Source organism: Tachysurus fulvidraco, chromosome 22 (genome assembly GCF_022655615.1).
Source record: "Tachysurus fulvidraco isolate hzauxx_2018 chromosome 22, HZAU_PFXX_2.0, whole genome shotgun sequence".
In the NCBI taxonomy this organism is placed as follows: Eukaryota; Metazoa; Chordata; class Actinopteri; order Siluriformes; family Bagridae; genus Tachysurus; species Tachysurus fulvidraco.
In genome coordinates this window covers 16,507,607-16,522,606 of record NC_062539.1, presented here as the reverse complement: position 1 = coordinate 16,522,606, position 15,000 = coordinate 16,507,607, and the positions used below count along the sequence as shown (strand labels likewise).

Genomic DNA, 15,000 nt, shown 5'->3' with positions numbered 1-15,000 from the left:
CGTAGCTACTTTCACAGCATGTTGGTGATACCACCTTGATGAATTCTAGCTCATTTCCTGCTGCTATTGTTGCAGATTCAGCACCCTTGGGTCTAAAACATGACCCCAGTGGTGATTACAGATTGCGTAGTTAGCTTGTTGCCTTCAGTCTCCAGATTGATGACTGTTATTGGATTATCTAGGCTTTGTGATAACTGGTGAGAGCAGTCAGGTGGGATTCACCAGTCGTCCACTTCCAGTTGGGGTGGAATAGATGGTGGTATTTGGGGTGGCGATGTCTGGGCTGGATGAGGTGGTGGTGGATGGGATAGAGGTGGATGTGGTTATGAGGGATGGGGTGATGGTGGATGGAGTGGTGTTTTGGGTGGTGGTGGTGGTGGATGGGTTAGTAGTAGATGGGTTAGTGGTGTTTATGGTAACGGTGGATGGGGTGGTTGTGGTGGATGGTGTAATAGTGGATTTTGTGATACTGGATGGGGTGATGGTGGATGGAGTGGTGGTGGATGGGGTTAGTAGTAGATGGGTTAGTGGTGTTTATGGTAACGGTGGATGGGGTGGTTGTGGTGGATGGTGTAATAGTGGATTGGGTGATACTGTATGTGGTTATGAGGGATGGGGTGATGCTGGATATGGTTATGAGGCATGGGGTGATGGTGGATGGAGTGGTGTTTTGGGTGGTGGTGGATGGGGTTAGTAGTAGATGGGTTAGTGGTGTTTATGGTAATGGTGGACGGGGTGGTGGTGGATAGGTGTAATAGTGGATGGGGTGGTGGTGGATGTGGTTATGAGGGATGGGGTGATGCTGGATGTGGTTATGAGGGATGGGGTGATGGTGGATGGAGTGGTGTTTTGGGTGGTGGTGGATGGGGTTAGTAGTAGATGGGTTAGTGGTGTTTATGGTAATGGTGGACGGGGTGGTGGTGGATAGGTGTAATAGTGGATGGGGTGGTGGTGGATGTGGTTATGAGGGATGGGGTGATGCTGGATGTGGTTATGAGGGATGGGGTGATGGTGGATGGAGTGGTGTTTTGGGTGGTGGTGGATGGGGTTAGTAGTAGATGGGTTAGTGGTGTTTATGGTAATGGTGGACGGATGGTGGTGGATATGATGGTGGTGGATGGGGTGGTGGTGGGTAGGTGTAATAGTGGATGGGGGTGATGGTCGATACTTAAAAATGCATGAGAAGTGATTGGATGTATGAGATTCGACCCAAATAATTGATACTCACATTTAATGGTAGAGAGACGGTTCTAGGACGGTTTGGGGGTTGCTTTTGTCTCATCTACAGACGTGGCTCAACTTTGGGTCACAAATATTCCACAGAATTGAATCTGCTAAAATACTCAATCGCTATAAAACATTTATCTACAGCAGAAACGTTGGCTTGTCTTGTCGTCTTGAATCTTCGTTTTTTTAATGTCTTTTCTTTTTCTTTTCCTTTCTTAGGAGTGGCTTTAATAATCCAAAAAGATCGGTTTTATTGGGAAATAAAGCTACATGCTTAGCTTAGCTACTTAGCAAAATGTTTACTCCTAAACCGATTAACTCAGTTTAATCCAAAAAGGTCAGGCATCCAGCAGAAGAGAAAATCCCACACATACAGTATATTTCACCTTAATGAGACAAATGACCTTCATGGGGCTAATTAGCCTCTGAGTATACACGTTTGACACAACCCACTGGAGAAAGGCTCAAATGAAGCCCGCAGTGAGGTGAATAACGCTTACGTACAACGACGGCGGTATTTTAACGAGCTCCTATGTGCTTATTAAGCATTTGTTCAAGCAAACAGAGGAGCTAATGATCAGTGGTATGTGCGCGTAAACGTGTTGCCTGCAGGTCGCATACGGGCGAGCGGCCGTACAAGTGCGTGCAGTGCAGCAAGGGCTTCGCGTCGTCGGGTGTGTTGAAGGCTCACATCCGCACACACTCGGGCCTGAAGGCTTACAAGTGCCTGCTGTGTGACACCACCTTCACCACCAACGGCAGCCTGAGACGCCACATGACCACGCACAGCGACCTTCGACCTTACATGTGCCCTTACTGCCAGAAAACCTTCAAATCCTCGCCTAACTGCAGAAAGCACATGAAGACACACAGGTGAGATTAGGGGTTCAGGATTAATTTAGATATATTCCGTAATAGAGTTTAAAGTTAAAGATTACCGGTTAGAGTTTAGGGTTAAGGGATTAATTTAGAGATTAAGGATTAGGAATTAGATTAGAGATCCAGGATTAGGAATTGTATTAGTGATTAGGGATTAGGAATTGGACTAGAGATGAGGGATTAGGTGTTAGATGAGAGATTAGGGATTAGGAATTGGAGTAGCAATTAGGGATTAGGAATTGGACTAGAGATTAGGGATTAGGAATTGGATTAGAAATTAGGAATTAGATTAGAGATTAGGGATTAGGAATTGCATTAGAGATTAGGGATTAGGAATTAGATTAGAGATTAGGAATTAGATTAGGGATTAGGAATTAGATTAGAGATTAGGAATTGGATTAGAGATTAGGGATTAGGAATTGGATTAGAGATTAGGGATTAGGAATTAGATTAGATATTACGGATAAGGAATTGGATTATAAATTAGGGATTAGGAATTTGATCAGACATTAGGGATTAAGGTTTAAAAATAAAATTGACGGTGTAGGTTTTGCAGTTAATGATGAAGGGTATGAGTAATTTAGATGTTGACAATTCATTTAGAGGGTTTAAAGATTGCAGGTTAGATTTTAATAGTCTGGTTTTCTGGTCTGCTTTATGGGATTAGGTTAAAGATTAGGGTTTAAATATTGAAGTTAAGTCTTAGGGTTTATATTAGAGATTGTGTTAAGATTAGTTTTTATTTTAAATTACGGATTTTAAAGAGTAATTATGGGTTAAGGGATTTAAGTTGTCGACGAAGGGTAAGTGATTAAGGATTTAAGGCATTTTATGTATTACAGGTTTGGGTCGAATGTTTTAGATTAGTAGTAAATTATTAATTTAAAGAGAAAAGATGAATTCATACATTTATTAGGGTTTAGATATTAATATAGAAATTTGTGTGTTTAATATACTGAATTAGTGGTAATTGGTTAATTTAGATTTAAGGGATTAGGGTTTTGGTTTAATATCGAGTTATAAAGATTAAGATTAATAAAGGAATAACATTCAGATTCCGAGCTCTGGATTAGGGTGCAGATGTTATCATTTAGGATAGTTTTAACAGATTTTGTTTCTGACTTAATCACCTCTTATTACCTCTGTGCAGGTACGAACTGGCTCAACAGCTTAGACAGCAGCAGGGATCATCCGAAACCACGCCTCTCGAAGATCCGATGGGAGGGGCTAGTTCTGTAGAAGTCCCAATGGGTGGATCCGGTGCAGTCGAGGACCCATTGGGTGGAGCTAACACAGTTACCCATGACCTGCAGGTAGGAGCAACAGGATTGGAGACATCCAGTTCCATGATGGGGGCGGGGCCTCAGGCCATGATGCAAGTGGTGGGCGGAAATCAAACGGTTGCACTTGGGGAGGCTCCTATGGTACAGGACGCAGGTGAGACCTACACATATTGTCTAAAATAATAAACTTGTCCTGTAGCATCCTGTACACTCTCTCTTCCTTTCTTTTTCTCTCTCAATCTCTCCCTTTTCTCTCTCTTCAGACTCATTTGTGAACGCTCAGCACATCAGCCAATACGGGACCCAGACCCTCCAACAACCTGCATATGACCAACCGGCACTATCACAAGGTCACACACACACACACACACACACACACACACACACACACACACACACACACACACACACACACACACACACACACCTTATTTTTCCTTTTGTGTTCTCTTTCCCATCCATCCTCAATTTTTTTCTCCTACACACTCAGAGTTTTAGCATCTTTACCAGGTGACGGTGTGTTAAGAATTTACGTCTGTTCGTTCGCAGGTTTCATCTCCGAAGGTTATACTCAGCATCCCGCTCTTTCTTCGGTGCAACAGCTGCAGGATTCGAGCACGCTGGAGTCGCAGGCTCTAAACTCCACTTACACACAGAGCTTATTAAACGTGCACACCACAGAGGTACACACACACACACACACACACACACTTTTCTAAACTGCTCATTAGCTAAATGCAGGGTTTTTAATATCCGATGAATATGTAAACTGCCTAGCCGAGATGCAGCTGTTAAATTTGGAATACAGTAGGGTATAGTGAGGAAATGAGGCAGAACTGATAAGAACATTTGCTTTAAAGGGGCCATATGACTATAGCTGCACTATAATTACACTCAGCATCAAACGTTGATGAAACGTTGATCAAAATGGGATGATAAATCAGATTACTAGTTACTAATAGAGGCTTTATGAGGGCTTTAAGGGAATGTGTGTTTGTGTGTGTGTGTGTGTGTGTGTGTAGACTACTGTTTTGCTACAAGATTCAAATCGGACTGATTACCAGGATGAAGAGGATGAAGAGGAGCACAGCAAGAGGACTTACAGGTGAGATACATTTCCAAACCTGCCCATAAAGGTACATAGATACAGCAGATGTGTGATATCGTGTATTATTGTGTTTTTCCGGTGCGATCAGGTGCAGCGTGTGCGATAAGGGCTTTAAGAAATCGAGTCACCTGAAGCAGCACATTCGTTCCCACACGGGCGAGAAGCCGTTCTGCTGCAACCTGTGCGGACGGAACTTCGTCTCCAGCGGCATTCTCAAATCCCACCTGAACACGCACACAGGTAATCCAGAGTCGGACGTGAAGCCGACGACGTATCGTGAGATTCGGTACGCACACGACGTTCCTTCTCTGTCTTTCTGCCCGTCTGTCTCTCTGCAGGTGTAAAGGCGTTTAAATGTAACGTGTGTGACTCCTCCTTCACCACCAACGGCAGCTTGAACAGGCACATGATCATCCACCTGAACACAAAGCCGTTCCGTTGTACACTGTGCGAACAAAGCTTTCGCACGCACCCGCTACGCCGCAAACACATGAAGGTCTTTCATGCCGTCGGGCCCAAAGGTACAACATAATAACAACAACAATAATTAGCGTTAATCATTAAAAAAAATATGCATCCGTGTTAGTTTGTTAAAATTCATACTGTAAGCCTCGACATAACAAACGTCAGCAAGTTAAATCGAGTTACTGTCTCTGCCCTACAGACTATTTCTCAAATGAACGGTTTTATTCCTCTGTCGCAGGACTTTGCCTTCTGTTTATTTTTTTTCGTTTTAAATAAGTAAAGAAAGCGTGACATCCGATACCAGTCATATATTTATATGGAATGTCCATTAAACAAGTTCCTTTTATCACTTACATTATAGCAGCGATAAACAGCTATTCCTTCATCAGCCTCTCTTCCACTGGTTCCCCTCTTTCTCTCGAAATAAGTACGACGATAAATTAAATTAAAGGTGCGGTGCACGATGTTTGAAAATCGGTCCGAATAACGAAACAAACGTGTAGCCAATGAGCAGAAAGGGGCGTGTCTTGTCAATATGGCAGGAGAGAGTGTTCAGTGCGCGTGTGTGACATTAGCAGAAAGCGATTGAAACATCGACATGGCGGATAAGAACAAAAAGCGAAGAAAGACTTACGATAAGACAAGAAGTAGCACCCGTGTTGATATAGGATCAGCTTTCCAGCGCTGGAGAAAACTGAACGACTTCCGCGTGAAACGGAGCTAAACCTTTCACGCTACAACACACAGTACTACAAAAACACATTCATATCACCACAGTATTACTCATTGTGTTCATTTACTGATAAAAATATCCCCTCGACCAGCCGCCCCGGCAGGCCGCCATAATAGTCGCCTGGGTTACGTATGTATGTGTGAGGCGGAGCTATCAAAACAGGGGCGACACCCATTTCCGTTAGGGGCGTGTTTGTTTTGGTGATTTCAAATGTCAACGTTGGTTTTCAAACATCGTGCACCGCGTCTTTAAGTCTTCCATCCTGAAGATATAACCTTAAATGAACAACCGCCGACTCTGGAGACCCAAAAATGTGACTCCTTGTGACTTAGTCGTTGCTATGGAAACGATAACGTATTAAAAAGAGTGCATCGATATAAACTTTCCAACTAACCGGAATTGAGATCTCAGCCATGCCGTGGCGTCGTAGCGTTATCGCAAAAGACCGGTGATGGCTCATTATTCAAGATAAGAAATATACTCTTATTATCCGTGTCTCCAGTTTGTTAACTTTAGCCGGTCACTGCGCCGCTCGTTACGGGAAATTAATCAGAAGCTTCGCAGACGCTCAGCGTTTATAAACGACGAAGGCGGATTCGAAGACAAAATCAGTTCAACACCTTTGAAGGACTTTTCCATCTAATCTTTTTTTTTTAATGAGGTTTTTTTCTTTCACTATCAGACCGATAGAGCGGTATATCATGGCGCACATGTAATCGATAGTTCCACGCCGCCGATCGATGAGCTCGCCTACGGGACGATTAGAGCCGAGTCGAAATAAGAGCACCTCCGTTCAGATTCGCAGTATTTAGACTTTTGATGCTTATAGATGTGTAAACGGATGTAGAAAAGTGTTTTTATGCTTAAACCGGAAGAAAAGAATAAAGCACCGTAATGACATCATCAGCTAGCATTCTGTTTATGTATTTCGGACTATTTCACACTTTACCGTTACTGTAGTTATAACGTGGATTTAAATTGGCTTTGGCTCGATTTGGGAATATCTGGCAACCCTTCCCCGACCAAAAGCAATCGCAAATCAATCAGACGAATTATTAGTATCACGGATGTTAATATCAGGTCTGAACTGGGCCTTCGAGATTCACAGAAAAGCGTGACGAGGTATCTAAGTCCTCGTTGTTGCTTTTCCGATCAAAGGCTCGCTAATTTGTCCAGATTATTTAGTCAGGTCACACGTCCTCGTTGTTGATCTCTTCGCAGTTCTGGACGGAGACGAAGCGGCCGTGGAAGTCGACGTCGAAGACCCATCGTTGACCAAGCGGATCAGGTCAGGAATCGTTATGTTTTCAGAGGAACAGACGGCCGAGCTGGCTCAGAGCGACCCGGGTAACGATGCCTCGGTCTCCGAGAAGGTCCTGATCCAGTCTGCTGCAGAGAGAGATCGCATCAGTGAGATCAAGGATAAGAGCACACTGGAGCATGAACCCAAGTTTCAAAACCGCTGCCAGTTTTGCCCAAAAAGCTTCAAAAAGCCCAGCGACCTTGTTAGGTACACACACACGAAGGGGATCACCAAACAACATACCCTGTTGATCATATCTTATCTCATACTTCTATCTGATCTTCTACTGACTTACACATCAGTCTGCCATCGTGTGTTCCTACAGACACGTCCGGATTCACACCGGAGAGAAGCCGTATAAGTGTGACGAGTGTGGGAAGAGTTTCACCGTGAAATCCACACTTGATTGCCACATTAAAACACACTCAGGTGGGTGAGAAGCCAAAGGGTTAGTGACTCATCTCTTTCTACGTACAAGCAAATCTAAGTTTTATCCTTTCATTAAACTTTATCTCTTTGTCTCTTTCGATATTGATTGAGTTAAAAAAAAAAAAAGCATGTTTGCTGTGAGTTTGGACTTTCCATGTTCTATACGGGGGTTTGTACAAGTGGTTGATCCAGGTTCTTCATCTTCTACCGCTTATCCGAACTTCTCGGGTCACGGGGAGCCTGTACCTATCTCAGGCGTCATAGAGGCATCGAGGCAGGATACACCCTGGACGGAGTGCCAACCCATCGCAGGGCACACACACACACTCATTCACTCACTCAGGGCCGGTGGAGGAAACCGGAGTACCCGGAGGAAACCCCCGAGGCACGGGGAGAACATGCAAACTCCACACACACAAGGCGGAGGCGGGAATCGAACCCCCAACCCTGGAGGTGTGAGACGAACGTACTAACCACTAAGCCACCGTGCACCCAGTCCAAAGACTTGCGGTGTAAATTGATTGGCATCTTGAATGGGTGTGTGAGAGTGTTTGTGCGTGTGCCATGCAATTAGTCGGGGCTTTTACTACCGTGTCCCCTGCCTTGTGCCTCGAGGCTCCCAACGACCCTGTGTATGATTAGGAAATGGATGGGTAGATAAGCATTATAGTCGTGTGGTTAAAATGTGAAAGGACGGTAAAATAGTGTAGACTTCAGGAAGCATACGTGTGTGAGCGGTGCTGTAGGTGAATCTGCTTGTTATGTGTCACGGGCGGGGGAATAAAACGGACCCAAATGCAGGATAGCTAAAAGAAGGTTTATTAACTTAAAAAAACACGAAACAGAGACACAGAGTTGAGACAGGACGACAACAACAGGACAAAACAAAAGACAACAGAGGATTCCGTGCTGCTCGAGGCACCGCGGCTCAACTAAATAGACAGGACAATCAGACACATGAGGAACAGGTGTGCAGAAGCAGGCAGGAAGAGACAAGGGCGGGGCAGACATGTGACACAAAACATAAACAAATGCACGTGGCCAAAGTCCGGGCTGAGTCCTGACAGTTATGTGTTTGTGTTCAGGTCAGAAGCTGTTTACCTGCCACATGTGCAGCACCGCGTTCTCCACCAAAGGCAGCCTGAAGGTGCACATGCGCCTGCACACCGGCTCCAAACCCTTCAAATGTCCGTACTGCGATCAGCGCTTCCGCACTTCTGGACACCGCAAAACACACATGCAGTGCCACCTGAGGTCCGGCCCTGAAAGCAGAAAGTCCAGACACCACGCTCAGAGCCATGTGACTTCCCAGAATACACCTGGGCATCAGGCCACACCCTCCGCTACCGAAACACTGCCTCCTGTGGGCCTCCTGCATAGCGCAGGTGCTGACCCGAACATCTACATCCACAGCAATCCGGTCCTGACAGGACAGTACGACCCCAACCTGCTGCAGCAAGGAATCGTGGGTCAGACTATCCTTCCAGCTACCATGTCAGGTAATATATGTATAACATATGCACAAAACATCTGTGCCTATTTTGCTCAAGCAAATTGAGGAACACTGCAGGTTCTTAGGTTTAAAACCATTCCAGTGTAGCTTTTTGCCTAGTTTGAAGGAGAACCCTTGCATAAGCCTCAAAACATTTCTTGTGAATGACCTGCTCTTGTTTTTAACCTTGACCAGTTTCTCAGTCCTTCTGATACCTAAAAACACGATGCCACCACCAGCATGCTTCACTTCGGTGAAGGTGTAGAGTTCATCCAGCAAATGCAGTGCTTAGCGTGAAGACCAAAACACTGCCGAAACCGTCCGGCTTTAAAGGAACGGACGACGTCGGAGTAAACGGTCACGTCTTTTTAGTTTTTTTTTTTTATTTGTATATAACGTCATGACGTATAGCCCGAGTTAAGCTCATTTTATTTTGCAGCATAACAAGATAAGTGTTAAGGATTAAACGGTCTAAAAGATAAACAACATCCACAAACGCTGAAATGACGACGCGACAGCCGACATCGCTAGCCGTTAGACGTGTTTAATCACACCACAGCTACAACGGTTATGACACAGCATTTGGCTGACGTGTTGAACTGAAACTGCAATCTAATTAAAACCAAATCCCTGGGAGATCTGAGCAGCTTGGGACATTGCTACACACAGCTAATTGATGCACTGAACACTTCATGAAGCCTTGTAACTGGTACATATCAAAGCAGGGGGCTTTAATACCGAATCGGATTTGTAAAGTCCGTCATTGTGCAAATATAATTAACGACGCTACAAAAGACTTTTTGTAGAAATTTCATTCTAATCCTAACCCGAATACGTATCAGATGAAGGAGGAAGATTATAATATGAATTTTTTTGGATTCTAATTGATGTCCAGCTCTTTTATATGTCCGCTTAAGCGACTCGGTCATTAAAACGATCTACAGATCCAAATTCACACACTGTCTGTATGCTCAGTGTGTTTAGCAGCACAAAACACCTAATAATTAGTATGAAGCTTCACACCCAGTCACAGTTTGGCACTAGATCTTGTTGACTAGCTCCTGTGATGTGTTTTTATATATATATATATAGGCTATGGTCCTTACTTCATGTGTTGGCACAATAAAATAATGATAATAATAATAATAATAATAATAATAATAATAATAATAATAATAATAATAATAATAATAATAACAACAACAACAATATAATAACAACAATAATAATAGTAATAACAATAATAACAACAACAACAATAATAATAATAACAATAATAATAATATCATCATCATTTACATTTACAAATAATAATAATAATAACAATAATAACAACAATAATAATAGTAATAATAATAATAATAACAATAATAATAACAATAACAATAATAATAATATCATCATCATTTACATTTACAAATAATAATAATAACAATAATAACAACAATAATAATAGTAATAATAATAATAATAATAATAACAATAATAATAATATCATCATCATTTACATTTACAGCGACGTACATAAGTGCTTAAATCTCTAACATTGAATACATTAATGCTGCTCACTAGGTTACATACTTAAGATACCATGAGTTTAAAACATTTTTTCAAAGTTACAATGAAAAAGTGTCAAAGTTTTTTTTTTTGTTGTTTTTTTTTTTTTTAAATGCAAAAGATAAGGAAAGAAGTGCTAATTGAAGTGTTTCCTGAATAAGTAGGTCTTCAACTGCCGCTTGAAAATAGCCATTTGCTGGATCAAGTGCTATTTTATAAGCTGCTAAATAATGGATGGAACTTTGGAAGCCGTACTGTAAAAATAAAGCAAATTTATATACCTACGTATACAAATATATATATATATTGGCTTATATTAGGTGATAAATTTGCTTCTTTAGTTTGTATTTTCTACTACCTGTTTTTTTTTTTTTCTTCAGGCTTAACGGCAAGCGATCGCGTTTAAAGACGGTTACCTACACGTTTTATTCCTTCATTTACATAAAATAAAATAAGATATTTAAGACATTTGTGCACAAGGAAACTCAAGGAGTGTGAGCATATAACACAACCCTGAACACGAGGAACTTTCGTACACATCGTGTTATCTTCGCTATCCCACTATTACAGCCTCGGGATATATATCGGCCATGGAGTCTGAAGGTCCGCAGGCGTGCAACTGCTTCCTGTTACCTTAGTAAACTTAGATGAATTTCTACTTTCCTCTTTATAAGGCCTCAGCACTTTGCCCAGAACTTTTCAGCTTACTTACAGATGTTTTAAGTTCTTTAAAGTAGGACTCCGAAATGAAATTATTGTTATTGTTATTATAGCTGAACCACAGTGAAGGCAGTGGAGTCCTGATGCTCTCTGCTGAACATCATCTCACAGCTCCATCCAAATATTATTTTTAATTCAGTCTGTGGAAAAGGTAGATTTATTAAAGAACTGTGTGTGTGTGTGTGTGTGTGTGTGTGTGTGTGTGTCTGTAGCGAGTGGTGATCTGACAGTATCCCTAACAGAAGGTTTGGCCACATTAGAGGGCATTCAGCTGCAGCTCGCACCATCAGGGCTGCTTTGTCCCAACGTCCAGATATCCGGCATTGACACATCCAACATCAACAACATCACACTACAGGTGACACACAAGAACTAAAGTTTTAACCCAAGGCTTACCAAGGGTGTGTGTGTGTGTGTGTGTGCTCTGTGTAATCTTGTGTGTGTGTGTGTGTGTGTGTGATCCAGAACCCCAGGTTCACACACACAGGTAGATACACACTACACACACAAGATACCTACACACACACACACGAAAATAGGTAAACACACAAGTACACACGTGTACCCCCTCACACACATACTAATAAACACACACACACGAAAATAGTTAAACACACAAGTACACACTTGTACCCCCTCAGACACATACTAATAAACACACACACACACACGAAAATAGTTAAACACACAAGTACACACTTGTACCCCCTCAGACACATACTAATAAACACACACACACACACGAAAATAGTTAAACACACAAGTACACACTTGTACCCCCTCACGCACATACTGTAACACACAAGAACTAAAGTTTTAACCCAAGGCTTAGCAAGGGTGTTTGTGTGCGCTGTGTAATCTTGTGTGTGTGTGTGTGTGTGTGTGTGTGCAGATTGACCCTAGTATCCTGCAGCAGACTCTACAGAGCGGTGTATTAAGTATCGACTCCACCTTATCGGCACACACCAACGCACACCTGCTGGCCAGCGATGCTTCAGGTCACACTAATGTCGTGATCCAGAACCCCAGCGTCGCCATCGGCAACCTCACAGAGCAGGAACACACAGGTCTGTCTCTCACTTACACCCACAAACACACACGACGAAGTCTTGTCGTTAGGATTCCATTAAACTAATCGGACGCCCTGTGTGTGTGTGTGTGTGTGTGTGTGTGTGTGTGTGTGTGTGTGTGTGTGTGTGTGTGTGTACAGGCTCTGAGCAGTTGGCTCAAGTGGTCGGAGCTCCGGCGCTGGTGGGGACGGGCAGTTCGGGAGCACAGGAGATCACACTCACCATCAGCAACCCACATGCACACACACTCCAACAAACACATTCAGACACACACACTCATACCACTAATACCAACACACTGGCCAACAGCAACCAGGAAATCACGCTCACTATATCAGGTACACACACACACACACACACACACACACACACACACACAAACACACACACACGTATTCACATACATTACACACAAACATGATGAGGGTGAATGGCAGTAATGTAATTTTTTATTAATCTGCTACTACAACTAATAATAATAATAATCTCTTTCTAGGTCAGGATCTGTTGAATCCTCAATGTACAGGTGCAGGAGTTCAAATGGGCGGAGCTCTGAGGTTGACCACACCTCCCTCCAGCAGCAACTCTCTACCACTCAGTTCTGAGCAGCTCCTTACACAAAGCACCGCCCCCTCCAACATGGCAGGTAAAAGACACGCCCACGATCGCACTCGATGACCCTTCATGACATTATTACTCATCTATTATCATCATCATCTTTGCGTGTGTGTGTGCGTGTGTGTTACTATAGTTACCACTCTGGCTCCCAGTACCTCTCTGTCCCAGAACATGTCGATGTCATCAGGAAATGTGACCACCGATAGCAACGTCACACTTGCGCTGACGGACACACAGATCCTGGACACGGTCACACTGAACCTCAACACACAAGTGCGGAGTCATACACACACTTTTACAGGTACGAGATCGTAAAAAACAACACACTCTAAACATTTTGAGAATGTGTGTGTGTTCAGGGTCAGCAGTTCTCAGCTGTGGTGTGTGAGGAAGGATCATCGGTACAGCCAGCGAGTACAAGTCAACAGGGTACACCTCAGTCTGAGGAAACCAAGGTAAGAAGATTCAGTGTGTGTGTGTGTGTGTGTGTGTGTGTGTGTGTGTGTGTGTGTGTAAACCTCTGATCTACCTTAATCAGCTAAATGTTACGAGTGTAAGTAAGCAGTGTTGTGCATTGGATTAAATGTGTTAATAAACATGTGTGTGTGTGTGTGTGTGTGTGTGTGTGTGTGTGTGTGTGTGTGTGCAGGAAGCAAATCAGTGTTTCTACTGCAATATGGAGTTCCCCTCTGCGGCCGTGCTGCGGCGACATTGGAGAATAGCACACGGCAAAGAACGCTGCTACGTCTGCAGCGTGTGTAACAAAGCCTTCAAACGACAAACACACCTCAAGGTGAACTTCAGTCTCTTCATCTCTTAATCGATTCATCATCCTCTCTTTTTCTCTTTCATTCTTCATTAACATGTTAGTCCACCTACCCCCTCCCCCCCACACACAGGAAAATAGGTAAACACACAAGTACACACTTGTATCCTCTCACACACATACTAATAAACACACCCACACAAACAGTTGCACACACACACACAAGTGCACACTAGTACCTACGCACACAGAGAAACAAGTATACACATAAACACACACAGCTACATACTAACAAACACAAACAGGTTCACACACTCAGGTAGGTACACACTGATTACACACACACACACACAAAAATAGGTAAACACACAAGTACACGCTTGTACCCCCTCACACACACACACACACACACACACACACACACGAAAATAGGTAAACACACAAGTACACGCTTGTACCCCCTCACACACACACACACACACACACACACACACACACACACACACACACGAAAATAGGTAAACACACAAGTACACGCTTGTACCCCCACACACACACACACACACACACACACACACACACACACGAAAATAGGTAAACACACAAGTACACGCTTGTACCCCCTCACACACACACACACACACGAAGATAGGTAAACACACAAGTACACACTTGTACCCCCTCACACACATACTAATAATCACACACACACACACACACACACACACACACACACACACACACACACACACACAGAGGAAAATATGTAAACACACAAGTACACACTTGTACCCCCTCACACACATACTAATAATCACACACACACACACACAAATACACACACACACAGAGGAAAATATGTAAACACACAAGTACACACTTGTACCCCCTCACACACATACTAATAATCACACACACACAAATACACACACACAGAGGAAAATATGTAAACACACAAGTACACACTTGTACCCCCTCACACACATACTAATAATCACACACACACACACACACACACACACACACACAAATACACACACACACAGAGGAAAATATGTAAACACACAAGTACACAAGTCTGTCTGTCTGTTCGTCTATCTATCTGTCTTTCTGTCTATCTATCTGTCTTTCTGTCTGTCTGTCTGTCTGTCTGTCTGTCTGTCTATCTGTCTGTCTGTCTGTCCGTCTGTCTGTTGATTAAAATCAGAATAATGATTGCATTCATGTGCATTATATATTATTATTAGCCTTGATTATATACTGACTTACATTCTATACTGTTATATTATGTATTAGAATTTATTTACATGCGTTATTATATATATTATATATTATATCTTTTTTATTTTA

General features: G+C 42.9%; 1 protein-coding gene across 3 annotated transcripts in view; it reads left to right on the top strand.

Annotated features, from left to right (window-relative positions):
• The window catches only part of LOC113646834 (zinc finger protein 236), a 30,629-nt gene that overhangs the window by 14,139 nt on the left and 1,490 nt on the right, over positions 1-15,000 (top strand). For all 3 annotated transcript variants that reach the window (XM_027153296.2, XM_047806629.1, XM_047806628.1), the window contains exons 13-29: positions 1,840-2,100; positions 3,257-3,543; positions 3,653-3,739; positions 3,939-4,072; positions 4,412-4,494; positions 4,586-4,737; positions 4,836-5,018; positions 6,917-7,205; positions 7,324-7,427; positions 8,513-8,926; positions 11,409-11,554; positions 12,089-12,263; positions 12,407-12,604; positions 12,763-12,912; positions 13,018-13,157; positions 13,244-13,339; positions 13,534-13,677. In XM_027153296.2, coding sequence (XP_027009097.1) covers positions 1,840-2,100; positions 3,257-3,543; positions 3,653-3,739; positions 3,939-4,072; positions 4,412-4,494; positions 4,586-4,737; positions 4,836-5,018; positions 6,917-7,205; positions 7,324-7,427; positions 8,513-8,926; positions 11,409-11,554; positions 12,089-12,263; positions 12,407-12,604; positions 12,763-12,912; positions 13,018-13,157; positions 13,244-13,339; positions 13,534-13,677 — 3,043 coding nt within the window. The remainder of the gene's footprint in view (positions 1-1,839; positions 2,101-3,256; positions 3,544-3,652; positions 3,740-3,938; positions 4,073-4,411; positions 4,495-4,585; positions 4,738-4,835; positions 5,019-6,916; positions 7,206-7,323; positions 7,428-8,512; positions 8,927-11,408; positions 11,555-12,088; positions 12,264-12,406; positions 12,605-12,762; positions 12,913-13,017; positions 13,158-13,243; positions 13,340-13,533; positions 13,678-15,000) is intronic.